General features: G+C 51.4%; 11 protein-coding genes across 11 annotated transcripts; 5 read left to right on the top strand and 6 right to left on the bottom strand.

Moving 5' to 3' along the window:
* Nucleotides 1–137: 137 nt before the first annotated feature.
* On the bottom strand, nucleotides 138–1,673 carry BDV14DRAFT_196239 (uncharacterized protein; the record flags this gene model as incomplete). The annotated part of the gene is made up of 1 exon (XM_073772397.1): nucleotides 138–1,673. One exon carries the CDS (start codon nucleotides 1,671–1,673, stop codon nucleotides 138–140), a length of 1,536 nt encoding a protein of 511 aa, XP_073632388.1.
* An 813-nt stretch (nucleotides 1,674–2,486) lies between these two features.
* BDV14DRAFT_196238 (phytanoyl-CoA dioxygenase family protein) lies at nucleotides 2,487–3,371 on the top strand (the record flags this gene model as incomplete). The annotated part of the gene is made up of 1 exon (XM_073772396.1): nucleotides 2,487–3,371. The coding sequence occupies one exon, from the start codon at nucleotides 2,487–2,489 to the stop codon at nucleotides 3,369–3,371; it is 885 nt and encodes a 294-aa protein (XP_073632387.1).
* Nucleotides 3,372–3,865: 494 nt separating this feature from the next.
* Nucleotides 3,866–4,777, bottom strand: ftmF (2-oxoglutarate dependent dioxygenase ftmF; the record flags this gene model as incomplete). Its single annotated transcript, XM_073772395.1, has 1 exon — nucleotides 3,866–4,777. The coding sequence occupies one exon, from the start codon at nucleotides 4,775–4,777 to the stop codon at nucleotides 3,866–3,868; it is 912 nt and encodes a 303-aa protein (XP_073632386.1).
* Nucleotides 4,778–5,354: 577 nt separating this feature from the next.
* BDV14DRAFT_196236 (TauD/TfdA dioxygenase family protein) lies at nucleotides 5,355–6,837 on the top strand (the record flags this gene model as incomplete). The annotated part of the gene is made up of 8 exons (XM_073772394.1): nucleotides 5,355–5,502; nucleotides 5,555–5,754; nucleotides 5,818–5,891; nucleotides 5,951–6,262; nucleotides 6,334–6,455; nucleotides 6,515–6,593; nucleotides 6,651–6,677; nucleotides 6,729–6,837. The coding sequence occupies 8 exons, from the start codon at nucleotides 5,355–5,357 to the stop codon at nucleotides 6,835–6,837; spliced, it is 1,071 nt and encodes a 356-aa protein (XP_073632385.1).
* An 896-nt stretch (nucleotides 6,838–7,733) lies between these two features.
* On the bottom strand, nucleotides 7,734–9,259 carry BDV14DRAFT_196235 (TauD/TfdA dioxygenase family protein; the record flags this gene model as incomplete). Its single annotated transcript, XM_073772393.1, has 9 exons — nucleotides 7,734–7,833; nucleotides 7,898–7,924; nucleotides 8,030–8,111; nucleotides 8,170–8,291; nucleotides 8,375–8,477; nucleotides 8,550–8,698; nucleotides 8,759–8,820; nucleotides 8,877–9,070; nucleotides 9,133–9,259. The coding sequence occupies 9 exons, from the start codon at nucleotides 9,257–9,259 to the stop codon at nucleotides 7,734–7,736; spliced, it is 966 nt and encodes a 321-aa protein (XP_073632384.1).
* Nucleotides 9,260–9,539: 280 nt separating this feature from the next.
* On the top strand, nucleotides 9,540–11,903 carry BDV14DRAFT_210507 (transferase family-domain-containing protein; the record flags this gene model as incomplete). Its single annotated transcript, XM_073775906.1, has 2 exons — nucleotides 9,540–9,588; nucleotides 10,380–11,903. 2 exons carry the CDS (start codon nucleotides 9,540–9,542, stop codon nucleotides 11,642–11,644), a joined length of 1,314 nt encoding a protein of 437 aa, XP_073632383.1. The 3' UTR covers nucleotides 11,645–11,903.
* A 1-nt stretch (nucleotide 11,904) lies between these two features.
* Nucleotides 11,905–14,182, top strand: BDV14DRAFT_104625 (Zn(II)2Cys6 transcription factor domain-containing protein). Its single transcript, XM_073765558.1, has 2 exons — nucleotides 11,905–12,445; nucleotides 12,497–14,182. The coding sequence occupies exons 1-2, from the start codon at nucleotides 12,356–12,358 to the stop codon at nucleotides 14,132–14,134; spliced, it is 1,728 nt and encodes a 575-aa protein (XP_073632382.1). The 5' UTR covers nucleotides 11,905–12,355; the 3' UTR covers nucleotides 14,135–14,182.
* Nucleotides 14,183–17,620: 3,438 nt separating this feature from the next.
* Nucleotides 17,621–18,836, top strand: BDV14DRAFT_104621 (uncharacterized protein). The gene has a single exon (XM_073765557.1). It carries the CDS (start codon nucleotides 17,772–17,774, stop codon nucleotides 18,624–18,626), a length of 855 nt encoding a protein of 284 aa, XP_073632381.1. The 5' UTR covers nucleotides 17,621–17,771; the 3' UTR covers nucleotides 18,627–18,836.
* Nucleotides 18,837–20,040: 1,204 nt separating this feature from the next.
* BDV14DRAFT_104595 (uncharacterized protein) lies at nucleotides 20,041–20,961 on the bottom strand. Its single transcript, XM_073765556.1, has 3 exons — nucleotides 20,819–20,961; nucleotides 20,380–20,751; nucleotides 20,041–20,324 (listed from the first exon to the last, which is right to left on the bottom strand). The coding sequence occupies exons 2-3, from the start codon at nucleotides 20,584–20,586 to the stop codon at nucleotides 20,082–20,084; spliced, it is 450 nt and encodes a 149-aa protein (XP_073632380.1). The 5' UTR covers nucleotides 20,587–20,751; nucleotides 20,819–20,961; the 3' UTR covers nucleotides 20,041–20,081.
* BDV14DRAFT_104594 (uncharacterized protein) lies at nucleotides 20,962–22,127 on the bottom strand. Its single transcript, XM_073765555.1, has 2 exons — nucleotides 21,909–22,127; nucleotides 20,962–21,814 (listed from the first exon to the last, which is right to left on the bottom strand). Exons 1-2 carry the CDS (start codon nucleotides 22,093–22,095, stop codon nucleotides 21,342–21,344), a joined length of 660 nt encoding a protein of 219 aa, XP_073632379.1. The 5' UTR covers nucleotides 22,096–22,127; the 3' UTR covers nucleotides 20,962–21,341.
* Nucleotides 22,128–22,135: 8 nt separating this feature from the next.
* Nucleotides 22,136–26,275, bottom strand: BDV14DRAFT_165910 (uncharacterized protein). The gene is made up of 4 exons (XM_073767395.1): nucleotides 26,091–26,275; nucleotides 25,506–26,003; nucleotides 25,010–25,452; nucleotides 22,136–24,948 (listed from the first exon to the last, which is right to left on the bottom strand). The coding sequence occupies exons 2-4, from the start codon at nucleotides 25,821–25,823 to the stop codon at nucleotides 22,329–22,331; spliced, it is 3,381 nt and encodes a 1,126-aa protein (XP_073632378.1). The 5' UTR covers nucleotides 25,824–26,003; nucleotides 26,091–26,275; the 3' UTR covers nucleotides 22,136–22,328.
* Nucleotides 26,276–26,284: the final 9 nt, after the last annotated feature.

Raw genomic sequence — 26,284 nt, 5'->3', positions numbered from 1 at the left:
GTATGAACTAAAGGCGCACTGGTAAAGTCCTTACATTGAATATCCTCATAGTGTACCTCGTAGATACCCCAATGAAGTGCGGTCAACTGAAATCTCGACACTGGTTCTTGCAATTACCTAGAACAATTTCATCCCTCCTACTGTAACGCCCAAACTATGGCTGAATCACTCTTCAACCGCTGCATTACATCCTGATACAAGGCAATCCTCACACTCCAAGGCGCCAAATGCACTGTCTCGGGACTAAATACACACAAAGGCAACACCATACACGCCCCATCAAGCCACGGCACGCCGGTCTCAAACGTCTGGATACCACCAAGGTCAGGCCCAAAGTGCATCTCATGGAACTTTACAGGCCTAAGGGTAGACAGGATTGTGCAAGGAGGCCGGGGGGCCGGGTCTGCCTTTTGTTTGGCGCCACTTGTCCCGGCGTTGATGAAAGAGAGGAGAGAGTCAACAGAGGTATTATGGAAATTGGAGAGACCTGCTTGAATGGTGTATGCTGACTTTGCAATTGTCAAAAGGGACGGCATGTCCAGAGTCAATCCGTGGGCTTGGGCGGTTTCCAGTAGCTCTTGTGGTAGGCTTGACGATGTTTCTTGCTCCGGTGCAGAGGAGGACGACGACTGGAGTTGGAAACAGAGGGGGAGACCTGCATTGCCCATGTAATTCTCTGGAAAAGGGGGATTCAAGAAGCCCCGGGCATCTACACCTAACATGCAATCGGGTCTCGGGCCCTTTAAACGTCTTGCGCGCTCGATAGATTCGCAGATGAGGGCACTGAGGACATCGTTGCCCGAGATAGACGAAACCCTACGCGGCTTGTCAACCACCTCCTCCTTCTCGGATACCTGTTGCTGCTGACGGTCCAGCCACGGGAGAATTGAATTGCAAAAGCCCCGCAGCTGCTCAATCCTTTCACCAGCAAAGACGAGGCACTCATCTTTTACCGGCTGGGGTGGTGCCGAGGCCGTGTATGCCGGCGCCGAAGCAGTCTCGGTCGTCTCGTCACCAGATGTAAGTGACTTGGTAATGACACCATGAGCATGGTCACTCTTAACGCGCGAGATTAGATCCTCGACCTGCTTCCGAAGAAACAACTCCCTCGCCATAATCGCAGACCCCCTCTGGCCATCTGCGCTCCCCGGATTGCGACATAGATCGGCCAGAATCCCAACAATCACCGAGCCCCCGATGGCGTCGAATACAAGATGATTAAACCCAGTAGTCAAGACGACCCCATCTTCCAATAGGTTGGCCTGGAAGCGCACGATAGGCGCCGGCTGATCAGCCGCATGCAGCGACGGAAGCGGATTGAATCGGTCATTAAGCGGAAAGTTCTGCGGCACCCTGAACGCGCCGGGGCCCTGTCCGATTTTCCTGACTGGAAGGAAACAGTTGGCGTGCCGCTGGACTTTGAGCATGGGAGTTTTTTGTTCCGATGTGGCGGGTCGCACTTCCAATGTGCCGTTTGCGTCTGGATGCGGTGCCATCTCCCCGGTTAAGAAGGGGAGCAGCGCCAGGAGCTCGTCGATACCCTGGGAAATTGCCTGGAGGGCCCTGTTTTCATCTTGGACATTGAATGAGAGAGAATAGTGGAAGAAGACCTTGCCATATGCCTGGTCTAGCAGGGTTAGGGCAAATGGCTTGAATGGTTGCGGAGGCCTCATTTTGTTCAATGCGAAGAAAGGCTATTCGATTCTGATGGAATGATGGATATGGTACGCTTCGTTGTGCTGATCAAGATGACTTGGAAGGTAAGGGGAAGCATTGCACTTTATATTGCTACGTAACATTTGAACGGACTGCTTTGCAAGTCAAATTACGTCTAGCTAGGCTGCATTCCTGGGCAGGGCTAGACGGTGACAACGCCCTCAAAGATTAACCTACTTGAGAACCACCGAAATCTGGAGGCGGATGGACCGCCATTCTCTTCCATACCTCAATGCAAGGAGTTTACTTGATGGGGAGCGGCAGTGTAACAGACAAGCCTATAACTGCTCATACCACATGACCGGTTGCATTCAAAATATCGAGGCGCTGCAATGCGATCTAGGGGCTGTGAGGCGTGTTACACATTGACGTGGATGGAGCGGTCAAGATGCTTGTCTGAATCTCATGTTGGAGATGATCCTGTTTCTCTTGATCAATCCCAAAAGAGATACGACGTGATACTAGCTGCAAGGGATCTAATCACAGGTTAGATACCACTTGGGCAGGATGGGGCCTCTCGCACTAACCTGGGTATCCAGGAGCCGGGGATAAGATCACTTGGGAATTTGTTAAAGTGCAATGGCAACATCTTGTGCAAACCAGAAGCAAACACCTATCCTCGATTGGCCCTCTTGATATCACATATATAGCTACCCGTACTACAATTACTGAAGACAGAGATCCATATACTCAGACTTATAACCCCACAGAAACCTCTCTTCAAGTACGCTAAAAAGGTTCTTCACTCCTGGAACCCTAGTTCTATCAAAATGACAATTTCCACCCCCGACCCCAAGCCATCCATCCGCCGCGTCCCAGCAAAAGCAGGAGCAGATCAAATCCTCAAGATCCTCCATGAGGACGGGGTAGTCATAATCGAGAAATTCTGCTCCCCCCGCGTCATAGAGAAACTCAACCACGACGTCCGCCCAGCCCTAGACGCCTACGACGAAAACCTCCCCGAAGTCTTCGCTCATCGCCACGGCCCCCACTGCAAACGCATCAACGGCCTCGTTGCGAAAAGCGCCACAGTCCGCAGCGACCTCCTCAACAACCCGCTAGTCCACGACATCTGCCGCGCGCTTTACAACGACCAGCAGCGCGTCGATTACTGGATGACATCCGCTATGCTGCTAGAGCACAGACCCGGTGGCGAGCCGGGACCCTACCATCGGGACCAGAACTTCTTCCCGCTGTGCAAGATGCTCGGTGCAAAGGGCCCCTTATCCCTCGTGAACTTTTTCTTCGCACTAACTGATATCACCGCCGAGAATGGCGGGACGCGCGTCATACTGGGGAGCCATAAGTGGGAGGATTTTGACGACCACGGCTCCGCAGACATGGCTGTGCCCATGGAGTTCAAGGCCGGCGATGTCTGTCTTCTTGGTGGGAAGACGGTGCATGGTAGCGGGGACAATATCACTGCGGATTCCTTCCGCCTAATGATCATTATGGGCTTCCAGGCGGGCTATTTGACGTCGTATGAAGCGAATGCGTTACACCTCTCACGCGAGACGCTGGATAGCATGACGCCGCTTGCACGCAGGATGGTTGGTTGGGCCTCACCTACAATTGATACAACGCCGACCTGGACGATTGAGTGCGGTGACATTGCAATCTGGCGGGAAAGACAGCAGCGCAAGCTCTCCGGTTGAAGGTCCGTCCATCTATTCAATTAGTATCTCTTTGCATGTTCAAAACGCACCTTCATGCTACTACAATTGGTTCCCCGTGTTATGGATTTGAATGGTAAGGGGGCCGGCCATGCATTTAGTTATCCATGCAGAGTTCAGCATTCATGTCTCATCTATGTCACATTTTGCAGTGGGTGTTGTTTTCCATTGTTATAGGATATGTAAGGTATACGGCTTCGGGCCCCTCACATTGCTAGGTACGTACCTAGGCTTGCATTCTTTCCACTGAGGCTGCATTCCGGGACCCATCCTTCGCCTGCCACATTGGGCGGCCCGCTGGGAAGGGATGAACTTTATGCTAGGAAATGGGACGTTCTGGTTTGGGATGGTGAAATCAAATTTAAGAGAGATATAATTTGAATACTAACTATGGGGCGCCTCATGCGTGACTACAAGCAGTGGTCAAGACCAATAAACATGATAGGAGACCTCGCATTCAAACACAGCTATAGAAGCTAATTGTGTCCTTTTCTCTCAGAGCACAGTGTATCTTCCAACGGCTGATTGGCTTTCAAGCCCAGGACATTCTCCAAAAGCTGCCCATCCGTGATGTGAAGCCCTGACACGTTCGGACGCGCAGGCTTAGCAGACCGCCACCCAATCATCTGCTGCGCAAGGGGGGTCATGGTCTCAACCAGCTCACGCGGCATCGTCATGTGTGTTTCGAACTGGGTAAGCTGGCAACTGCTGTAGAAGACCAGCACGGCGCGGCGCGGATCCGGAAGGTCCTCCGGGTGCGCGCCTCCGCCATGCACAACACCCTGCGCAAGAACAAGGACATCACCGGCCTTCATCTGCGTAGGCACCGTCTGGTCCTCCGTAGGCTTGCCTATCTCGGGCCACTTGTGGCTTCCGAGGATGACGCGCGTGCCACCATTGTCTTCGGTGAAGTCGGTGAGGGCGAGGATGAAGCTCAGTGTGAGTGGCGGGCCGCTGGGTTTCTGGTGGCAGAGGAGGGGGTGCGTTGACTCGTCACGGTGCAACAATTGCGGGTTGTGGCCTGGGTGCAGTTCTCGTAAAAATCCCGCTGTTAACCAGTAGTCTCCTGTGTTCTGGAAGATGCTCTTTGCGATGCCATGGAGCACGCCGTTGTTGAGGATATCGTGACGAAAGGTCTTGCTGACGGCTGGCAGGTTGAAGACATATTTGGACTGGTACGGGAACTGGAAGTCATAGTTGGTCTTGGCTGCGCATTTGACGGCTTTTGCAGCAGGGTCGATTTCTTGGTTTAGGGCTTGAATGATCTGATCGGAGAAGACTCCTTGGAGGATTGCGGCTCCGTCGTCTTCGAGGAGTTGGCGGATGGCATTGGGGTCTGCATCCGCTGAGAGCCGTTGAATCTGAGGCTTTGAGGGAGAAACAGTCATAGTGAGAGGTTCTGAGGAAGAATTATTGGTAGATTGGGTAGATAGTAGGAGAATGTGCTAATTGGTTTTTACACGTTGAGGCCGGGTGCAGGATGTCGGTTTATATTGTCTGCCCAGAACCACTTCACCACGGGTATAACAGCATCCGGAGTTCCGGGACTCCCAGTCACTCATTTTCGTCTATATAATATTAAGAGCGGGGAATTTGTATCCTCCAGACTCTCCCTGAGCATTCTTCGGTTGCGGTTCATCCGTGAAAAGCAGGGATAATGCAATGCAAGCACACCACATACTCTCCTAGTACACCGTAGTTTGGGTATCACAAGAATAGTCCCAACATCACTTGCAGGTTTGGAATGTGAGGAGCCCAAGTAAGGGTCATTATGCCATGATGGGCGAGAATCCCAAAGAGAGGGTTAGGTCAACATGTATCTTCACCCTCGTACGTACCCTTTGTCTCAATCAAATTCCCGTCGTTCCTCCATTCGAGTTCATATATAGCTCTTTGAACGTGTTCAGAGGTTGTTCAAATCCTTTGTATCTTCAATCCCTAGATCCGCCGATTACCCATATCACCATGACGCGCACCACTCAAACAACTACTGGGGCTCTCAGCCGTTTCAAATACATTGAAACTAGTCCTACACTTGGAAGAGAATATCCGGACATTCAGCTGTCTTCTATCATTGACGATGATGAACTTGTTCGTGATATTGCAATCACAGGTATGCCCCGTTCCTACCAGAGCGTTGAAAAATATCTTAATCATGCAACCAGTCTCGGAGCGCGGTGTCCTCTTCTTCAAGGACCAGGACCTCGGACCTTCGGATCTCAAGCGACTTGTCTCTAAGATTGGCGAGGTGATGGGCCACCCGGAGGAGGCTGGTTTGCATCGCAGTGCTCTGTCCGGACAGAAGGACAAACACCTGGGAATTCCTGAGCAGGATGACCCCAACATCCTTATCATCTCTTCCGAGGTAGGTGCTCTTGATTCTCCCTATCCCAGCAGTTGCTTACCATACCTGTGCAATCATGAACAGTCTCAGAAAAAGACATTGAAGGATTCTTTACCAGCAGCAACGCGAAGGCTCGCAAGCTGGGGATGGCACAGCGAGTAAGTTAGCTCTATGCACTGCAATTTTCCAGCCCCGATTGACTTGCTCGTTCTATCAGTGAGTCTCAGGAGAAATACCCACCGGCCTACACAGCGTTTAAGATAGCGAAAAGTCCCCCAACTGGCGGCGATACTCTTTTCGTCTCTGCATACGGACTCTACGACCGTCTTTCCGAGCCATTCCAGAAGTTCGCCGAATCCCTGACAGGCGAGTATACCTTCTTTTTACAGGGACTACAGATTTCTGACGAGTCAAAAGCGACCCATCATGCCGCAGAGTATCACCGGGTCCATGAGAATGGTGTGCCTTGGGAAGATGACGTGCCGAGGGGACACCCGGAGAACATAGGGTTTGACTTTAAGCAGTCCCAGTGCGTTGCCTACAAACCTTCATCCCCCTTAAAATGACACACGAACTATCCCGACTCACTTATACTTGCAGCCCTGTCGTACGCACAAACCCCGTGACAGGATGGAAGAGTCTCTTTGGCGTGGGATGGGGATTGGTAGATGGATGGTACGACAACATGTCGCAACATGAAAGCAATCTGCTTCGAGACTTTTGTAAGCCATCACTCACTCATTACCTTGCTTGCAATTACTAACCGTATCCATTCTTCAAGTCCTATCCATGATCACCAACTGCTCGGACCTCCAGATTCGCAGGAAATGGGACGATAATGCCGTTGCAATTTGGGATAAGTATGTAGCGATCTCCATTGTCTAATATTCTGCAGACTGCTAATCATCTCCTCCCAGCCGTGCCGTCCACCATAACCCAACATAGTAAGTTGCTGCTCTCTCCATGGTCCATATTCTTCAACTGACAAGACCCAGTGATGTCGTGGAGGGAGAAAGGCTCACCTTCCGCGTCACCGGCATTGGCGAGAAGCCTTACCTCGATCCCAGCTCTACTACTCGCACCGAGGCCCTTAGCAAGCAGTAGACATTGCAGTACTCGTCAGTGACTGATACGGATGTAATCATATTATGTGGCCTGGCAGTCGGGTGCGAGAATGCATCACCGAATTGGTACCGTCCTCTGTTCTGTATCAATGGCGCTCTCAGTTCAGTTCCTGATAGAAAATGTCAATGGAATTTGTTCTTTTTTTCTCTTTGCCTACATTAATGTTAATGCCACCTTTCCAATCATTCCCTTAATCGCCAATCTGGGCTCTGTTACGAAACAGAACAGATGTAAAACCAACATGCCAATCAACCACCACATCTGTAAAATTCGTTTAGTTGGTGAGAGCTCTGATTTTACAGGTTTTCACTGGACAACAGCGTTTAGATCCCTGTGCGTTCCTCACTGGGGGTTCCAGGCCCTTTGGCCATATGGATAGTTCCTGCCTAGGGCCTGACTCGCTGATAAGATCTGTCCTTGGTAGTAAATGGTAGAATGTATATTTTTTTGTCTTTTCTTCCGAGCTGCACCAGCTCACAGACACGACCTCGAGGTAACTAAATCAAACGTGCAATAAAAGCATGCATCTCAAAAATATACCTCAGACACTGTAGGGCTAGCAATGGAAAATTAATCAAGGTACCGTAACTGGACTACCTGGACAACGGGCATGCCAATAAAGCACCCTGTGCAAAGGATGGATCCATATCATGGATACTAATTTGAACACCTCAGCTGACGCTCTTTCAATTGCAGCTTGAGAAAACGAAACAAAAATAATGGAAGAGAGGCTTAGAAGAAAAACACAAAACACTCATATGCTATACGGAAGCCATATATCTAAAACCCCGGACGCAAATAGTAGCTATCCAGTGATACGGATACGAACATGAGTAACCCGCAATAAAACCTCGCATGTCGAACCATCTAAGTACCTACACAGCAGCTGATCTTGCCGACGAACTAGGATCAAGGTACGGCTTTTCTCCAGCGACAGCAATATGGAAGATGGTTCTTTCCTCGTCGTGGTCATCCCTGGGCTGGTCAATGTTGGTTCATTGCAATGTCTGGCAGGAAGTAAGTATGGTATAGTACTTACAATGTAGGCGTGTGCAATACGGCGCGGCTATGGGTTTCAGGTACTCATCATCAGCTCAGCTCTTATATGTGGAGGGTACGGACTTTGAAAGCAAACAGTAGGAAAGGAAAGAACAACGCGGGGCATGCATACTTATCCCAGAGCGCGACGCCATTGATGCCTTTCCACCGCCGGCGGATCTGGAGGTCTGAGCTGTGGGTTACCAAGTCGAGGACTATTGAGAAAAAGGTCAGGGTATAGAGATCGAGTAGGAAGGCGGGGAGGAGACTTACAATGCTTTCTGAGGAGGTCGCTTTCATACTGCGCAAGGCCGTCGAAGCCGGCTTCGCGGATCCCATTTGCGAGGCCGTATAGCCCTTTCCAGCCTGTTACTGGGTTTGTTCGGACGACTGGGCTAATTGGAAGAGATTACAATTAGTGTATTGTGCATTTTGTTGGACCTTGTATGTATAGTAGGGAGGAGGGGGCTAGGTATACTGTGAGGTCGACAGTTCAAATCCAGTATTGTCGGGGTGGCCGCGAACAGCATCAGCCTTCAGTTTCAGGAGGCCTGCTTTCCCCATTTGTTTGAGATGGTTGACTGTGTGGGTTGCTAGAATAGGCTTGCGTTATTGATATTACCTTGTAGATTCAGAGTTAGGTACTACCTTACCTGTAAGTGATTCTGCAAGCTTCTGCCATGGCTCGGAAAGACGCTCATAGAGTCCGTAGGACGAGACGAAAAGGGTGTCTCCCCCTGACGGAGGGTTTTCGACGAGCTTGAGACTCGTATAGGTTGGAGGATGATTTTCAAAGGTATCGCTGTATGGTGGGAGGGTGAGTATACGGCGTATCTCCCGCTGGAAGGATAGTGATGCTCACTCGGTATGCCAGAAGCAACTGGCCAATGGTCGCTCGGCAGCTTTGGTCGGCATCTTCATGGACTAGTTCAAGAAACAATGTTAACAGGATGCGGAATAGCAGCTGGTTTAATACTGACTGAGAGACAGAAGACTGAGACTTCCGGATCTTGAGACTCTGCTATGTGAGGATAGTCCGGGGCTGTATCAAGGACTTTGTAAACGCCAGATTCCGTTGGTGCTCCGGTTAATTGGTTGAACTTGAGCAACAGGCGTTTGGTATCTGCCGCTGAGATGTCCTGGTCGTCGAAGAAGACAACACCGCGTTCAGAAACTAGATATCAAGCAGTCAGTCGAGACTGCTTCCCTTGTGGATTTGAGAATGTGCGGAATTACTGGTAATGGCGAGATCCCTGACGAGCTCATCGTCTTCAATGATAGAAGATAGTTGCAGGCCGTGATACTCTCTCCCTAGTCCTGGGCTGCATTCGACGTACTTGAACTTGTCCAAGGCGCCGGACATTTTGAGGGGCTTGGGGTATGGCTGTATTGCGACCGTCATGGTTGAATATCTCGATATTCGCGTGGTAGATGTCTGCTGAGATATGTAATCTAATTTCAAACTGGAAGTAGAAGTGGCATTTGAGAATGTCCAAACGTTCTGATATATATACGTAGTAAGACCACGGGTTGCATACAGACTATGGGAAATCGGCGTAAGACAGCACAAGGCATCGCTGCCTCAAGTGCAAGAGTAATGCAATTATGCAATGAATATGAGAGTATGTATGTCGACGCCCAAGATGCCCCTCGTTGTTCCAGACCCGCATCCCCTTACGTGCTCAAGACGGCGTAAGTTCTGCCGAGTGCACTCTACAAAGCATGCAGGTATTGTGACACAATTCATGCCATACTCCTTGCGTGCTGTCTCCGTGTGTCCGTTGCATCAGACGTCCATACCAAGCTGTTCGACCTCGGCAAGGTGGGCCTATTGCTTCTCGACTTGTAGCATACCTCAAGGCGGCTTGTTAATGGGACATAAAGAATCAAGAGAAGGATGCAATTGCCCCTTGCTCCGAAAATGCAATAAGTAGCCAGATCAAGTGAATAAGCATGATGGTTGTGCTATGCCCTACAAGGGAGACATACAAGCGACCAAGGAGACACAATACGCTACATCCACATAAGTCCTTTCAAGTACAATCGACGCCATAGGGAGAGTAAGGTAGCGCCTTGCTTTCAAGAGGGCTCTGAGGGAACTGTCTCACCGACAATGCCACGTTCCTTTTGCTACACCGTTCGCCGCACATTCTTTGACTGCTAGCTGCAGGCGGATAGGTTGGGGCTGTAGAGGCCAGAGTAGTCAAGACTAAATGTACAAGGGCTGGTCATATGCGATCTTAACGGGTCTCTGCTGCGTTATTCCTTGTTCATTCGTTTCATCTTGCTTATCCTAGAGAACTCTGGTTATACTACTAATATATTACTACTATATATCTTCAAATCCAACAATATGGACCAATTTCCAGGCCCAAAGTACCTCAATGAGGATCTCGATATCACCGGGAACGCATCCTGCCTGGACATGCACATCCAGCTCTGTCTCTGTTATGCCCTGCCAGATAGCTCTACAACTTCTCCAGGAGACGCAGTCCAATCGCTGAAGAATGGCCTGGAGAGCCTGACCAGAAGCTTCCCCTGGGTCGCCGGACAAGTCGTCCACGAACCCCCCAACGAAACACACACAGGAAGAATGAAAATCAAGCCTCTAGGCCAGACCCCCTCGCTCATCGTCAAAGACCTAAGGCAGGAATATCCCAGCCTGACCATGACCGACCTGCGGCAGGCCGAGTTCCCCTTCCGACTGCTGGACGAGAAGACCGTCGCGCCTGTCCCGAGCTACTCCGGCTCTATGACAGGCTCAAAGCCAGTCCTGCTCCTGCAGGCCAACCTGATATCCGGCGGACTGCTGCTCACCATTGCAGGCCAGCATCAAGCAATGGATTACCCCGGCCTAGGCGAAATCCTACGTCTCCTCTCCAAAGCGTGCCAGGGGCAGGCATTCACAGCCGAGGAAATCGCAACCGCCAATCTGCCTCGCTACAATTTGATTCCGTTCCTGGATGACTCTTATCAGGCCGGTCCGGAGCTCTACCGACGAATCATTCCCCCTGCCTCTTCATCCGCTGACCAAGACCACCATCACGCCTCTGCTAACTCCAGCCCTCCCAGCAGCTGGACAAACGCGATATTCGAGCCCGCCTCGCTCGCTGCCATAAAGCGCACCGCAGAAAACGACATCAGCAGCCACAAGGGCTTCATCTCCACAGACGACGCCCTAACAGCATTCGTATGGAAGGCCATCGTGCGGTCCCGACTCTCCCGCCTCCAACCAGGCGAAGCGGCAACCCTCAGCCGCGCCGTGAACATCAGACACCTATTCAACATTCCCCCCTCACACCCAGGGATGGTAATAAGCTGCGTATTTGACACGGCAACCCCAAGCACACTCGCATCCGAGCCTCTTGGAACCACGGCGTCTCGGCTGCGCTCAGAGCTAGACCACGAGAGGACGGGGATGGCCGCGCTCACTCGAGCCGCCGCGACGATGCTCAATCGGTCCACGGATAAGAGTATCTTGGATTACATGGGCACGATCAGACCGCACATCGACCTTATGTTTAGCTCGTTTTCTAAAGTCGGTGCTTACGGCTTGGACTTTGGGATGGGGCTGGGAGGGCCCGAGGCCGTGAGGCTGCCCCTGCTCCCTGCTGACCCTGAGGGACTTGTGTATGCGCTGCCTAAACGGCCGGACGGGCAGGTTGTGCTTGCGATGTGTCTGGAGGATAGAGATATCGAGGCGTTGAAGCACGATAGCCAATTTCTGTTGCATGGGAGGTTCATATAGGTAGACTGCACGAGAAATCATCATTCATCAATGATAGGATAGGGGGGAAACAGATACAGTATCCATTAGCTCACCAAGATTGCTTCTACTCCTCCTCATCATCTTCTTGTTGTTGTTTTCTCAGGTCCTAGACTAGCATGATCACTTCGTTGCTACGCCCTTGGCGAATGTGGTTGTTAAGATGTACCCGCGCAATAGGGGGAAATCGAACTGATTGAACTGCCGATGAATATTCCGAGACTACCGGGGTTCCTTATCGCGCTCTTCAGGAGCATTTGTTAATCTTTGTTGATATAAAACAGATCTCAAACTAGATGATCTCTTGGAGCTGAAAAGGGACCAGGATTCAATCAGGCTGTTATTGCTAGTGATTCCATGGAAGGATGAATCATCTTGTAGAGAGGCTGTTATTATTCAAATGCTAGATATTAGAACATTTGTCAGGTCTAGAACCACAAGTTTGCTCCCTCAGTCGAGATATTCTGATTTCTGATCGGGAATTGTGGAAACCAAGATGCTTGACCATTCAGGGGTGCCCGTGGGCTCTGCTAAATAGGGATATGATGACTAAGCGAGGTCGACCCGTAGGGGCAGGCGGTACCGGAGGGCAGTATGCTCCGACAGGAATCGACAGTCACGTGCGTTGTGCTGTCATAACCGTCGCCACCGCACGCCCACGATGCTTTTTCTCCACGATCTGCACTGGATACAATGTATGCGCCTGTACGCCCCAGGCTCAAGAAAACAAACATAGTTCGTTCCCGCAACGGATGCAAAAGCTGTCGCGAACGGAGGACCAAGGTTGGTTTCTGACCAGTATAACCGCTTGATGCCTCACTAACCTCGATCTAGTGTGATGAACAGAAGCCAGCTTGTGGGACATGCGTCAGGCTAGGCAGGCGATGTGAACCTGTCCGTCGAGAGTTCAAATTCCGTAATGTAGCTGGGCCAGTCTCGGAAGATGGTTCCGCTCCGGTGGCGTCTCGAACGTTGAACAATACGCCAGCTGAAGTACGGCATCGGGATGATGTTCATGACGTCCAACTCCCTGGTCTTGATATCGTCCATTCCCTGCAACATACGGAACGGGATGTGTTCTATTCGACATATTGGGAAGATGCCTGTCTTCCTGCGGTGCATCCAATGTTCAGGCAAACCACCGCGTTCGCTTGGCAAGACACAATGTTGAGGAACGCCATTTTAGCGCTCTCTTCATGTAACTTGAGTCGCATCAGCTCCGAGAATCGAGGGCCGCCAGGGCTTGACGTAACAACCTTCAGCCCAAGCCTTGTGCACCAAACAAGAAGTCAGTTGTACTACTCGTCGGCCATCAGGAAATTCGCCTCTTTAAACCAATCCGACCTTCGACTCCGCGCAGAAATAGTCTTCACAGTTCTTGTCCTCTTCGCATATATTGAGTCATCGATGGGAAACTTCCAGGGGTTCCAGTGTCACATTCAGGGACTAGAAGATGTTCTCATGGAGTTGCATGGCGCAATGGAAGAGGTCACCTTGAAGGCGCTGTTATCGGCATGGATGCAAGTCCGCTTTGTGGTTTGGTGGGCTCGTGCCTATTTCAGCGCGGTTGATGTCCACCAGAACTTGCCTTCTGTAAGCCTTCCACCGCTACTTACAGTGAATCCAGGATCGATGCAGGAGCGACGCGTCATGGTCTTGAGTATTTTGTGCGAATCACATCGGCTTTATAGCAAGGAGGTCCTGAGGCATTGGAACCCCGTCGTTGGACAGGACGCAATGTTTCGTGACAAACAGCCATATTCCAACATTGAACCAGGGACGCCTTTCCAACAACTGACGGAACAGGAGAGGAAATTGGACGAGTGGCTCCTCCGTCTCCCGCCGTCCGAACAGCCAATATTCACAGACTCGGATCCAGGTTTTTGTTCACAACCCCCTATTATCTGCAATAAATCCAGTGCTCCTCTCCATTTTCAGACCCACGACGCGGCGCTCAATTTTGCGTATCACGTCGTCGCGCGGATCCTGCAGTGCACAGGTCCCCTGGAAAAGAGCCGAATGCCAGGTCCTGATCGCTCCGCGAAAGTCTGCGTCGAAGATGCCTGGGTTCGTGTGTTGATTCGGATTGTGAGGGGAACGCGGATGTCCGATTCAATCTCGAGAAACAGCTACACCATTGGATTCTCAGGTTTGATGCTGGCTGCAGTTCTCCGGTGCCAAAACGCGTCGCTTGGGGCCGAAATACAATTCTGGTTGGAAGAACTGAAAAGCCTGCAGCCTACAGAAGAAGGTGCATTCCCAATCTACCAGACACTGGCCGTTGTGAGAGCCGTCAATCGGAGGAGGGAGATCGGGCGCGAGGTTTTTGGCGTGACTTTGCCGACGGACGACGCGGGAGGGACACCGAAGTTCACTGTCTATAATAGTCAGACCATTAGTGCGTTGTTGTTCCACGAGCGATGCCTCCTTTCCGGAGAGCTCTGTACCCAAATGGTCATGATTGAGCTGTAGGGGCTTGAGAGTCTGGGACCGGTGAAGACACGCGTGGTACAAGAACGAGATCGGTTCGGTGTAGGGAACGAAGGAATGCTATTTCGAACCAAGATCTCAGTTCGAAAGCCGAATAGATCCCGATCTCAGTTCATAGGCTCCGGTTGCTGGGGAAGATAAGCCGAATGCTAGGGACTCACAGCCCATCAGCGTCCGGCCAGACAACGAGCTCGCTGCAAACCGTCTGCGCAATAGCCCTGCGTCAGGTGACAACCTGGTCGAGGAGTGCTCCATGACGGGATTGCGAGTCAAACTGGCGACTATCCTGACGAATCTTCTCGTGCTTGCTGTACTGTTTCAATGGTTGTAGGACACAATCTGTGACCACTGACCAGCCTACTGCAGCTACAGATACTTTCGCCCTTACTGGATGTCCTGAGACGGTGGACCTCAGGAATTTCAGCCTGGATCAACCAAAGCATGTCCACCCAAACCGGCACGTCACTGTAGAAATGGGAGTGGTGGCCCCTGATTGGCGGCGAGGCGTGGGCTCCGACCAGTCATGAGACGTGGAAGTATCTTTCGAACCCCAGAGTCCACCATATCCGCCATGATCCTTGGTTCTTCCAATCCCCGTCTGCTTCGCAATCCAGCAAGGATTTCTGTGTTCATGTGCTCGAAAACTTGCTCCTTTCTAAATGAGGGGCTCGTCCTTTGGGGGATGCTCCCAGCAGCGTACGGCCAGTAAGATGAGGATTTTTAATGCCGACCGACAAGTCAGGATCTGTCCCGACCATTCCGTGTCTCAATGCAACTTGTTTCAATCATGACCCAGGATCGACTGGTCAGACTAACCATTGCTACCGAGCTGATGAATGGTTATCGGAGTCCTGGACGTTATGTGGCCAAAATAATTGCTGTTTTCTTCTGAAGAAACGAGACGTGGCGCCGTTGGGCGAGAACAACTATGCTGCGGTAGCGCCTTTAGCGTACCTGAATAGGCCTCGCAAAGGTCGGAGCTCCACGGGTGATGCTGATCGCAAAATTGATTGAGCACAGAAATGTCCCGTAGTCCAGCCAGACCCCCCCAAACTCATACCTCAGGCAGGGATAAGCTCTCCACCATCGAGGCCAATGGAGTGCCGCTGCGGCACGAAAGACCAATGCGTCATGACGTTGGGCTTGGGTCGAAAGTGGCTGCGCGTGTGATTTGGTGGTCTCTGGGCTCATTTAGATGGCCACCTCTCCTCCCGCGCACATGGCTGGCGGACAATCAGACAGGAATCTATCTCCCCTCTCTGTGTTTTCTCTCCACTCCTATCATTCTGGCCTCTGGTCTTTGACGCGAACCGTTATATCTTTCCGGTTCCAAACTCGAAGAACCGTCTCTCAAGTTTGTGAGGTCTCGTTTGAGGGTATCAGGTGGTATCGGTGACTCAGCCAATCAGAAGATGCCTGGTCAAGCGATCCAGGTACGTGCCCATTACTATTGGAAACTGCCTTAAGAGGTGTATCTTAGTCGTTCGGTAGGACAACAAGCAGGAACCGGGCCCGGAGAGCACTGAGCAAGTGGCAGCGCAAGCAAGACGGTACAAGGATGCTCTTCTCTTACTCGTCGAAACCATTCGGAGAAATCATCCGTCGGAAACCTTTGGTCTGATTGACGCCATCCGTAACACCAACTCTGTCCCTGAGGCGGCTGAACTCTTAATGCAACTGTCAGAATCCGAGAACGAGCAAAGAAGGACAGGAGAGTCGGGTTCGCGAACAGAAGGGTCTGGAGGTTCTTAACTTACCTAGGTGGGCTGTGGACGTCAACGATTAGGCAACGATTGGCAACTGCATTACTGTATTCACTATACAACAGCAATAACCAAATTGAACGTCAGATCTTGATAGCATAGTTCAATTCCGATATTGGGGGGTGACCTGACGATCTTGAAGCTTGTGGTGTTGTGGTGACAGTCAGAGCAGGTACAGAGTACTATCCACGGGACGCCGTAGAGCCACGTGCCTGTCATGTTATTGCCACTGCCTTGCTTATCCAATCCATCATGTCCCAGTCACGTGCCATGGCCCTGCGCTTCCCCGACTGAACTATCACTCTCGCTCTCACTCTCAACTCTCAACTCCCCTGGCAATCAGTTTTGGATTGAATCAAACACCCTCCACCTATGGCTTGGTTATCCTTTTTTTCTTCAGACTTACAATTAGCGCGCCAAACTTTGTCTCAGTCATCGCTAGTCAGCACGCACTGTCCTCGAGCCGAAACAATGCAATTAGTAAACAAACGGATACGAGAAACCTCACCAGCATGACGCTTCTTTGCTTTCGCTTATCGCCATCTCAAGAACTTCATGATCACTCTTACCTGGCTTCGGGATGAGCCCAGAGCATCCGAGGCGTTGTTTGGGGCAGCCCTCGCTTATCAGCCATCACCGCTCGGATTGGCGTCCGCAGAACACTAGTTTCACTTTGCAAAGACGAACTCAAGACCCAACTCGGTACTGGTAGCTGCAAGACCCTTTACCAGCACATCATGAGGGCTCTCCATTCTTGTCGCCGGTTCATGGCAGGACCCTGCGTCTTTGGTGAGGCTGTCTCGTTGTAGGCCCGACTCCTGTCGGGCAAGATGTGGTAAACGGAAAGACAGCCGGCAAACTGAAATCCTTTCCACCTCTACCCGAACGCCTTGACTCAGTGGCTTTCTTGGATGCCATCGCAGATAGCCATCGTCCCTCGTCGTCCAGTCAGAAGCTGCAATTCGAAGCCATTGCAGCTGCGGAGTTCGTGATCGGCAGTTCTTCCGGCCATCGCAACTTGCAGTTCATCGCGTTCAGCTCCACATGGATCAGCGGTTATTCCGCTTTGGCACGCTTGCATCGTTCAGCCAGCCTTCATTCGATTTTCAGCCCACATTCCACCGTCAAACTTATTTTCTGCGTCCTGCAATCCTGCAAGGGAGGGAGCGGTGAAGGCTGCCACTCGCCATGCAGCAACAGAGAGTGGAACAAGAAGAACGAATGTTCAAGAAAAAAAAATACGGCAGTATGGAATATCGGCTCGATCTCTATGTTCTCGCTCGGGCAACCTCCACTGGGACATTTAGATCAAAGCCGATCAAGATTCATAGTTTGTCCTTCTGTCGCTTGTGCGAAACTGACCCAGTGACACCAAATCCTTCCTGCTTACTGGCTCCAAGCCACAGAAATCGTCCGTGTTCTTCCCATGAGTTCGCCGATTTCGTGCAGATCTGCAGCCCACCCATCCATCATCACGACTCACGAGTCGTCAGGGTCCTGCCGTCCCGTGCAACTGGTCTGAGCAGTCGGAGCCGACTACGAGGGGCTAGCTGAATACAGCAACTCTACCTGCAACGCGCCAATAATAAGCAAGCAAATTGGGGGGATAAGACAAGTTCGCTTTCAAAAAAGAAAATACCCGACACCCCAGGCCCGAGCTCTGTGAAGTCGCGTCTTCCCGACTGTCCCGTCTAGCCGTCACCGTCACGCGAGGGAAAGTTTGTTGATGGCAAAGTGGAGCACAAGTGGCTTACAAAAGGGAATGGCTCCCTCCTTCACGGAGTGCCCTTCCGTTGTCTACTCTCTTTTTTCGCAGACCGGATATCAAGGATTGAGTAGTCAGGTCGCCAGACACAATGTCGGACCCAGAACGATCCTCAAGCCGCAGTCTCGCGCGCCGCCTCCTGCTCGCAGCTCTCGACCGTGAAGAGAAGGGCTACCCTCCAACACCGCCTCCTCCAGTCATGATGATGGGAGGAGGACATCTGCCAACAGACCCAGGGTATGGTGTGCCAGAGTCTGCCGAAGCACATCCAAAGCGAATAAAGGTCACGAGAACCGACGCCGACGTCCTGATTCCTCCCGGCGACAAACTCTTGGTCTTTCGTGCACTTACTGGCATTGAGAGCGCGCCGGCTCTGACAGTATCACACCACAGTCCACGGACGGCGCCAAATGTGGGAATATACACCCGCGTCGTGAAGGCCGAAACCAAGGCCGCAAGCCGATACAAGTTCCACGCTACCTTGATCAACACCTGTCTCGCTATTCAGATCGTGGTAGCTGCTACCTTGACAGCCCTTGGTGCAGCTCGAGGGCCTCACAATGCTATCACAGCTTTCGGTGCCATCAACACTATCGTCGCCGGTATTCTCACCTACCTCAAGGGTTCGGGTCTACCAGACCGCCTGAAGCATTACCAGAACGAATGGCGCAACATCCGGGAGTACATCGAGCAGCGCGAGCGTGAACTATGCCTGCACAACTGCGAAATGGACGTCGAAGAAGAAATCCAGATCATCGAGCAGATGTACGAGGGCGTCAAGCGTGAGATCGAAGCAACCAAGAGCGGAGGCGATAATCGCGCATCTGGCCGTGACAGATCTAATAATCCGCGCCATATCTTGCCTCACACCGAGCATCGAAGCCATGGTACACCTCGTCAACCGAGTCCTGCCAGGACCCTCGAGCGCCAGTTTGAGAAGCATTAACTTGCTTTCTCATGTCACCTACTACAGATATACTCCGCGGAATACTACTGGATATAAATTATGGGCACCCTTTCCTTTCCTAAACGCACTATACGAATCGCATATGACAGCCTCAAATACCGATTATAATCATCTAATATTGGCACCATTGGCACCATTTGCGATAAATGAATGTATGATAATGCATGATTTATTAATACATATAACCTACCGGAATTTGATAGACTCTCGCCTACCCAGCCTTCTCAACCCGACACCTCATCCTCCCTTCCCTCGCTCACCTTGACCACCCGCTAGCAGGGCTGAATCGGAGCAAACCAAAACTTCCACCAATCATGGTCTGAACCTTCACATTCCCTTTACACCGGAACCCAGGCCCGCTTCATGCAAGCCTAATTACTCTGTCCTCAAAGCCAGCACTACCATCCCTTAAATCCCTCCCTGCATATATGCAGTGTGTGATATAACAATGCCAAGCAGCAAAATAAATTATCTATGAAGATGAAGGCCAAGCACCCACTCCACTCCATACCCACGCAGCACCTTAACCGAGCTTTTAAGACAAGACAAGACAGCTAACCCCGTTCTCTTCCTCTTCCTTTTCCTTCTCAATGCGTTCTATAGGCGCCTGTTATTCCGCGCCTGGGCATACCGTATCCCTTCTGCCGTCCAACTCAGTTCATAAACTCTGTGCTGGCTCTCTAGTGGACAGGGTCATAGCCTCCATGTAGACTAGGCAATCAATATACGTGGTTGGGCCGGATAGGACGGGACTTGGGCCTAGGGTAGAGGCGAGGTAGAGTGGTAACCAGGGTACCTTGGGAAAGGTCATCTGTCTTTTGGCTGCTGGACTACTAAATCCAAAAAATCTATATTCTTAACAGGTATGTGATGAGATAAGAAATCTGTGCTCTCTTAGCCTCAACAAAAGCACACCAGAAGAACGATCAATGGTATATCATAATCTTCCTGGGACTTCAAGGTCCTTAGCTACTCCACTACTGGCTGAAGGCAGACGCGAGATGACTATATTGCGTCCAGCGCAAGATCAACCTGCCGCAGACGACCCGAGGACAGTGCCCATGTCACGCACCATAAGGCCAATAATTCATAGTATACAATATAGCCAGCCAAACGTATCATCAATCAAATCAGCAGCAGTACAATCATCCTTGCAATCCACCTGCTTCGTAACGTCTCGATTATCGTTTATAGCATTCTTCATCGACTCGAGAAACCGCATCTTCGCCGTCGCCAACATCAAGTACCCGTCGTCTCCCGGTAAGAGGCGCAATAGTCTCGCTGACGCGTCTGCCCTGCGATCAGCCTGTATGACATTGGCTGGTAAAGGGGGTAAAGCGCCGAGAAACTGACGGCGCTCGAAGAGGTAAGTTGAATATGTGCTCTCCTATGATATTTAACCGTCAGCACCTTATCTTAGCGACATCAGAGATCTTATGCTAGGTAGGTAGGCAGGCGTACACGGTCCGAGATGGCAAGATCAAGCCAATGAAATTGCTGATGCGCAAGCTCTGCAGAGCTAAAGGCCGAAAACAGCTGCTGGACAGCCCTCCAGTACGCGACGATAACACTGGATTTCCACGCCGTGTTCTGACTTTCCGGGAATTCAGCCAACCATGTGACTTGATCAAGTACCTTCATCAGGTCTTCGGCATCACCGAGCATTCCGGTCGAGGCCTCGCTCGTTGTTAGTCACGGTGTTTCATGAGACCTGGGCTATGTAGAAGCATACTTGGTGACATTGGGCGTCGGCTCGGAAACAGTCACGGCAGCGATGTGCTCCTGTGGCATCCATACAACAATTAATAACCAGCGGCTTCTGTAGATTTGGGTCGAAAGCTGTTACTGATTCTCGGAAACACCGCATACACCATAGGATGCGTAGTGAGATGGCGGTGCCGCGGACGGGAGATTGTTGGCGATGTGGGTAGGATCCCATGGTCGACCTGTAGTTTTTTTTTCAAGTTTGGCAGCTTGAGTCGAGGAAGAAGTTGAAGTTGGCTGGCATGAAACCATTAAATAAGGCAATGATAACATGCTGAAATGAGAAATGTGCGAAAGAAGGCTGGATTGAACAGTCAGGGAAAGAGCGATGGCAGCACTTCTATAGCGAAATCAGCAGGAGTTCCAGGGTCGATCTGCCAGTAGATTTAGGTGGGCAAATCACTCACCTAGGTAGGTATGAATCTAGCATTACCAGGCCGGTTCTAGTTCACTCGAGGCGCCAAAAATGAAGCTATCCAACTCACCCGGTTCCCCAGACTCACAACCTCATAAAGCTAACAAGCCAACCATCCAACCAGAATTTCTCCCATGAAGAAAATTGGGGATCACCAACAAACGCGTTGCAGAAAGCACAATGAGTGGATGACAGCGATGATGTGCATGCAGATCAACCACGGCCTGCCGTCAATGGGGGAGTGTCAGCCAATCTGGGACTGCGAAAGTGAGACAACGCTGATCATCTTCAGAAGGATCAATATGCGTAGTAAATATTGCATGTTTTGAATTTTAAAGAAACGCCAGTAAAAGAAAGGGCATTCTAGTAGGCTAGTAGCTAGATGCAAGGGAAATGGATGCAGTGACTATGGGTATATACCGCTGAACAGTGGACAGAAACGAATGAAAGAAAGAGAAAGGGAAATGATCGGATCAGAAAGCAAAAAAAATCGATCCGACCGATGGAAACCTCTACTAGAATCCCAGTTGTACAAACACCCCAATCAGCGAAACGAAAGCTCCGAGGCTGAACTCGTTTATTCCTCCCAATGCGCTGCCACCCCCTGTGTACGCCGGCTCCTCCTCCCCCTCCAAACTCGGGCTCCCAGATACAAGCGTCACACTGTAACTAGGCCATGGTACAAGCGAGCTCGTCGGCAATGGTGTCGAAACAAGAGTTATGCTGTTTCCGGATGTCGGCGGTAGAGTAGGAGGTGGTAAGGGTGGTGGTTCGGTAGTCCCCGCAGTGTTATCGGTGGCATAGGCATCGTGGCTACTACCGCTGGGCAGCGGGGGCGGTTGCGTAGTCTCCGGTAGCACTGTTGTACTGATGCTTGGAATGGTATCAGGAGGCGAAATGCCGTTCTCTAGCGCGCATGACTCGGGGGATTGATCATTGGGACAGCAGAAGGAATCGAATAGGCAGAAGGTTGAGGAGGGGCAGGCGTCTGTTTTGATTGTACAAGGTCAGTTCAATGGGCCTCTGATCGCGGAATTTCGCTCAAACGAGCCTATCCCCAGGATCAGGCGAAGAAAACGCACATGTTCCTCCAGGACAGCAGGTTTGTCCCTCATCTGGGTTGTAGCAAACTCCGCTAGAGCCGCAGATAGGCCAGCCTTCGGGGCAGCCAGCGTCTGTATCGATGGATACGACACGTTCCAAGACGCCAGAGTCGATTGCGACAGCCTGGCCCGCCAGAAATGGGGCCAGAACGAGAAGAGCGAGCATAGAAGGTGAGGAATGTTGAGTGGTGCAGGGGAGAGAAGGAGGAGAGGAGAAGGCGAAGGCGGCAGTTGGAGCGGGATTCATTGGAGCGGCGGGTCTTGGAGTGCACTAACTGCATAACTCCGCTATTATTCAGGGTCCTGCGCAATTTATACAAGATTACTCCGTAATGCTAACTCATAGATTATACCAAACAATGTCCAATACCCTAGGTCATCAATCATAAAATAAGTACTTTATAGTCCTGCCGCTCGAAGGCGTTCATGCAGTGCTTCCACCTCCTCGCTCTCTGGAGCGCTACTACTCTTCTTGTCTCTCAGCGACACCGAGCGATATTCTCCATCGCCACCGGGTGCGCCCACTGTTACCCATACAAACTTACTACTACCACCACCGTTCACCTGCGCGCGCTCTTGCGAGCCTTCCCAGAACATCTCAGTTCCTGCTCTCTCCGGCGACGCCCGTCCCCCAAGTCGACCTTGGCGGATCCAGCTTTTCAGTACGTCCTTGATGAAGCCAATCTTCTGCAAGAAAGAATTGGCATCGAGGACCTCCCTGATTCGGTCGTCCAAGGAGCTAGTGCTGGTGCCGTAAGCAATGCCGAGGAATGTAGCAATTTCGTCTGAAACCACAGCTCGCGTGTCAAATCCAGAAGGATGCATCTTTCCTTTCGCCGCGAGGTATCGGGCTGCCGATGGCGAGAGGTGGTAGAAGTCCATCCATGGTGAAGAATTCCTTGTACGGCCTGGTGCCAGTACCAACTTGGTGTGGTCTGGAAAGTTGAACTGGAAAGCTCCATCACCAAAGCCCCAAACGCCGACATTGCCCAGCCTCTGGTAGAACTTGATAAATTGTCCTGGTTCTCGATTCATCACAGGTTCGTCCAGTAAGGCCTCATCGCCATGTCGCCCAAGCGATCCAATCATGTACTTTCCGAACTGATCAACCAGTTTGACCCGCTTTATCTTTTCGGCATCTGCGCGTGCACGGCTGACTCCGGAATCCGTGCGGACCTTGACTCCTCCAGTAGATCCTTTAACCTCAAACAGTGACGGCGATATCAGAGCTTTGCGGAGCCCCCCACGACATTCGAGCAACTCCTCACTACAGTTCTCATAAAACTCCACCAAGGTTCCATGGCGAGGTACGAGCTGATCAGCTTCGGAATATGGATGTGACTGTCCATCAGATGTCTCCTGACTGCGGGCCTTGCGCCGAATGTGCTTTTCTCCGTCTCGCATGACTACACTGCTAGCAGGCTGCCCGTTCTCCGCCTTGAAGACACAGCCAACACTACCATCATCTAGTACATATCCAATACCGTACCGGTTCGTATAATCCACCCATTTGATGACATAGGCGTGCGGCGGACGGTGTGCCGTGATTCGCCGGCGAGCCGCTGAGTGAGGAACCAGGTTAGCTAGCATGTTTCTCAGCTCGATGTTCACATCGTCCACTGAGGATCCTGGTAATAACTCGCAAGGGTCATCAGGGTGAAGGAGCGGATGGAGTCCAAGGCTCGACCGCGGCTTCGTGGTAGATGACAGGGAGGCTTTGCTCCCAGAACGGCTTACAGGCTGTGCTTCAGGTCGTGACCGGGAAGGCACCTCCTCTTTCCGAGTCGCTTCAGGATTAGGCTGTCTAAGTGTAGGTTCTCTAGCGTCCTTGTGGACGACGGATCGTGCAGACGGCTGTCTTGGTCGCATCGCCAATTCTTCTAGAGCTGTAGACGCAGACCTATCCTTTACCACAGGAATGGGCGGGGCGGCAGCTTGTGACGCAGCTTCTAACTTACGAGATTGGGAACGTGTCTTTCCCACTGTCAACATTCCCGGTCCGTTGCTTGGCTGAGACATATGGGGTGCAATGTTTTCAGCGCCGCGAAGCGTTCTCGTTCCAGAGTATGAAGGCGCAGGCGCCCGTCTACTTCGAATAGGACGGTCAGCCAATCCCCCAGTAGGTGCAGGAGGTACTGGACCACTATTGAGCCCGGTGTCCCGCACGTCGGGCATGACTTTGGCGGCCGGCACTGGTGGGTCGCAAAGAGAAGGCACTTTTTTCACGGTGCCCCTGCCGGTTGAAGCTTGCTGACGAAGAGTCGCCGCATGGCTCTGCGACTCATTGCGCCGCTGTTGGGCTGCTGCAAGGGCAGCTTGTGTTCGCGATTGCGACGCAGTGCGAAGAGTAGTGCTATTGCTCTTGCTTGACAGTACGCTGCTGGCGAGGGAAGAATCTTCCCGTCGCATCGGCAGTGACTCTGGAACGCTCCAGTCACCGATCAGGGTGTGAGGATATTTGTAGACAATATCCTCTGGGAGGGGCATTAATGGCTGAAGACCCTTTTCCTCCTCAGCAAGACACTCGGCGAACCCTGATTTCGACGAGTTGTGTCCGACGGATTTCCGGGATGTGCCATCTGGTTTTCGGCCAACGCCGCACGAACTGTAAAAGGCCGCTTTGCATGTTCTGTATCTGAGGATCGGGTCGTCCAGATCCTTGATGTAGCTCGAGAATTTCTCGTCAAAGTCCAACCCGTAGCCGAAAGCCATGGAGTCTCCATGCGGCTCAGTCATTCTGAGCCAGCTCGGCCTTTGCACACTGCACGACGAATCTAGCCGTCGCGGGATGCATCCGTGATACATGTTGAAAAATGCGTGCTCGACAATATCGTCAGGATCCGGACGCTCCTGCTCGTCGAGGTTGAGGCAACAAGCAACTAATGACTTGGCCTCTTCCGGGATGTGATTCGCGCATTCACCATCCTTGGGCCAGACATATGTGAGGTTTCTGACTTTTTTGTAGATCTCCTCTTGGGTTTTCGATTGGAAAGGTGGGTAGCCTGTGAGCATTGCAAAACTGCACGAGTCAATTCTGTTAGCGGACCCTGAGAATTTGAGATGATTGCGATTCCTCTTACCAGATTACACCCAACGACCAAATATCGACCTTCTGCGTATGGCCGCCTTTACTTCGGTCCAGGACTTCCGGGGCGATGTAGTTTGGCGTCCCACACAGAGTCTTCCTTCTCTTTTCATCCTTCTCGGACATAATCATAGCTGCCAAGCCAAAGTCTCCGACTTTGATGTCCATGTTTCGATCAAGAAACAAATTCCCCATCTTCAGATCACGATGCGCAACGTTCCGTTTGTGCAGATACTTCACCGCACCGCAAAGCTGGATCATGAGACGTCTAACTTCGGGTAAACTCAAGGATCTTCGTTTTCGCACCATGTCCATCACCGATCCATTGGGGCACAGCTCAAGAATCACGTATATGCACTGATCGAAAGCGAACGCTCGGTGGAAGCCGACGATATGGGGATGACGCATCTTCGAGTGTATTTGGAGCTCCGTCCGAAACTAGACACATTCTATTAACCTTGGTTGGATTCTTCGAGATCCTTCCAACGTACCTTCTCTTGCATCTTTTTCTGAGTCATCTCTGACTTCACAACCTTCATTGCGTAGACGCGACCGTTCCGTAACAGAGTTCCCTCATAACAAATCGCGAACCCTCCTTTACCGAGGAAACCACCGGTCGAGTATCGTTCTCCATCTTCTCCGGGCTCCAAAACAAGTGCGGGCGGCGGTGGCGCATGGTTCTTCGCTGACGAGGCTTTCTGAGCGGCGTTGGCAGCAGCAGCAGCAGCGTTCTTATCCAAGACTTTTCGCTCCATAGACGGTTTCGGCTTGATCACTTGGTTAGTCGACCGCGGCGATAAAGCTTCCATTGTTGAATCGCAAGTCTGTGTCCCTGTCGAGCCTCTTGGTTCTCCTCCAGCCGTCAGATTATTTCCAAACAATTGCGCGGGCGGAAATCCCAAAACATGCAGTCGTAGGGATCATCGATTATGATAAGTACAACGAATTGCAAAGCGGACGGGGTATATGAACACGGGCTTGTGGTATCCCTAGAATAATCTCCGTGTTAGTAGTAGTGTACTCAAGATGGACCCCGCAGACAGCGACCGCCAGGAGCACCTTGCAGAAGGACGCACCAAAAGAAATTCAACAATGAATATTAACAATGACGCTCAAAAACAAAATATGCATCCAACGCCGGACCGTCAGTCTTCGAGCGAGGTGGGGGGAAAGGACGCCAGGCCGGGAGAAACCTAGGGGATGGATGCACAAGACAAGCGCAGAGGGAGCTCGACGATGAAAACGTTTATCCTGAAACGGCAATCGATAA

Source organism: Aspergillus stella-maris (genome assembly GCF_047715825.1).
Source record: "Aspergillus stella-maris strain CBS 113639 unplaced genomic scaffold BDV14scaffold_5, whole genome shotgun sequence".
NCBI lineage: Eukaryota > Fungi > Ascomycota > Eurotiomycetes > Eurotiales > Aspergillaceae > Aspergillus > Aspergillus stella-maris.
The sequence above is the reverse complement of the archived record's forward strand: the minus strand, read 5'-3'. Positions and strand labels throughout refer to the sequence as shown.

Bases quoted from the DNA above. Each gene is read 5' to 3' on its own strand.
- BDV14DRAFT_104625 (XM_073765558.1), top strand. From the start codon at position 12,356: ATGTATGCGCCTGTACGCCCCAGGCTCAAGAAAACAAACATAGTTCGT. The intron at 12,446-12,496 runs GTTGGTTTCTGA...ACCTCGATCTAG, and splicing joins GTCGCGAACGGAGGACCAAG to TGTGATGAACAGAAGCCAGC.
- BDV14DRAFT_104621 (XM_073765557.1), top strand. From the start codon at position 17,772: ATGTCGGACCCAGAACGATCCTCAAGCCGCAGTCTCGCGCGCCGCCTC.
- BDV14DRAFT_104595 (XM_073765556.1), bottom strand. From the start codon at position 20,586: ATGGGATCCTACCCACATCGCCAACAATCTCCCGTCCGCGGCACCGCC. The intron at 20,325-20,379 runs GTATGCTTCTAC...ACAACGAGCGAG, and splicing joins CCGACGCCCAATGTCACCAA to GCCTCGACCGGAATGCTCGG.
- BDV14DRAFT_104594 (XM_073765555.1), bottom strand. From the start codon at position 22,095: ATGCTCGCTCTTCTCGTTCTGGCCCCATTTCTGGCGGGCCAGGCTGTC. The intron at 21,815-21,908 runs GTGCGTTTTCTT...CAATCAAAACAG, and splicing joins CTGCTGTCCTGGAGGAACAT to ACGCCTGCCCCTCCTCAACC.
- BDV14DRAFT_165910 (XM_073767395.1), bottom strand. From the start codon at position 25,823: ATGGAAGCTTTATCGCCGCGGTCGACTAACCAAGTGATCAAGCCGAAA. The intron at 25,453-25,505 runs GTACGTTGGAAG...GAATGTGTCTAG, and splicing joins AGAAAAAGATGCAAGAGAAG to TTTCGGACGGAGCTCCAAAT. The intron at 24,949-25,009 runs GTAAGAGGAATC...TGACTCGTGCAG, and splicing joins TGGTCGTTGGGTGTAATCTG to TTTTGCAATGCTCACAGGCT.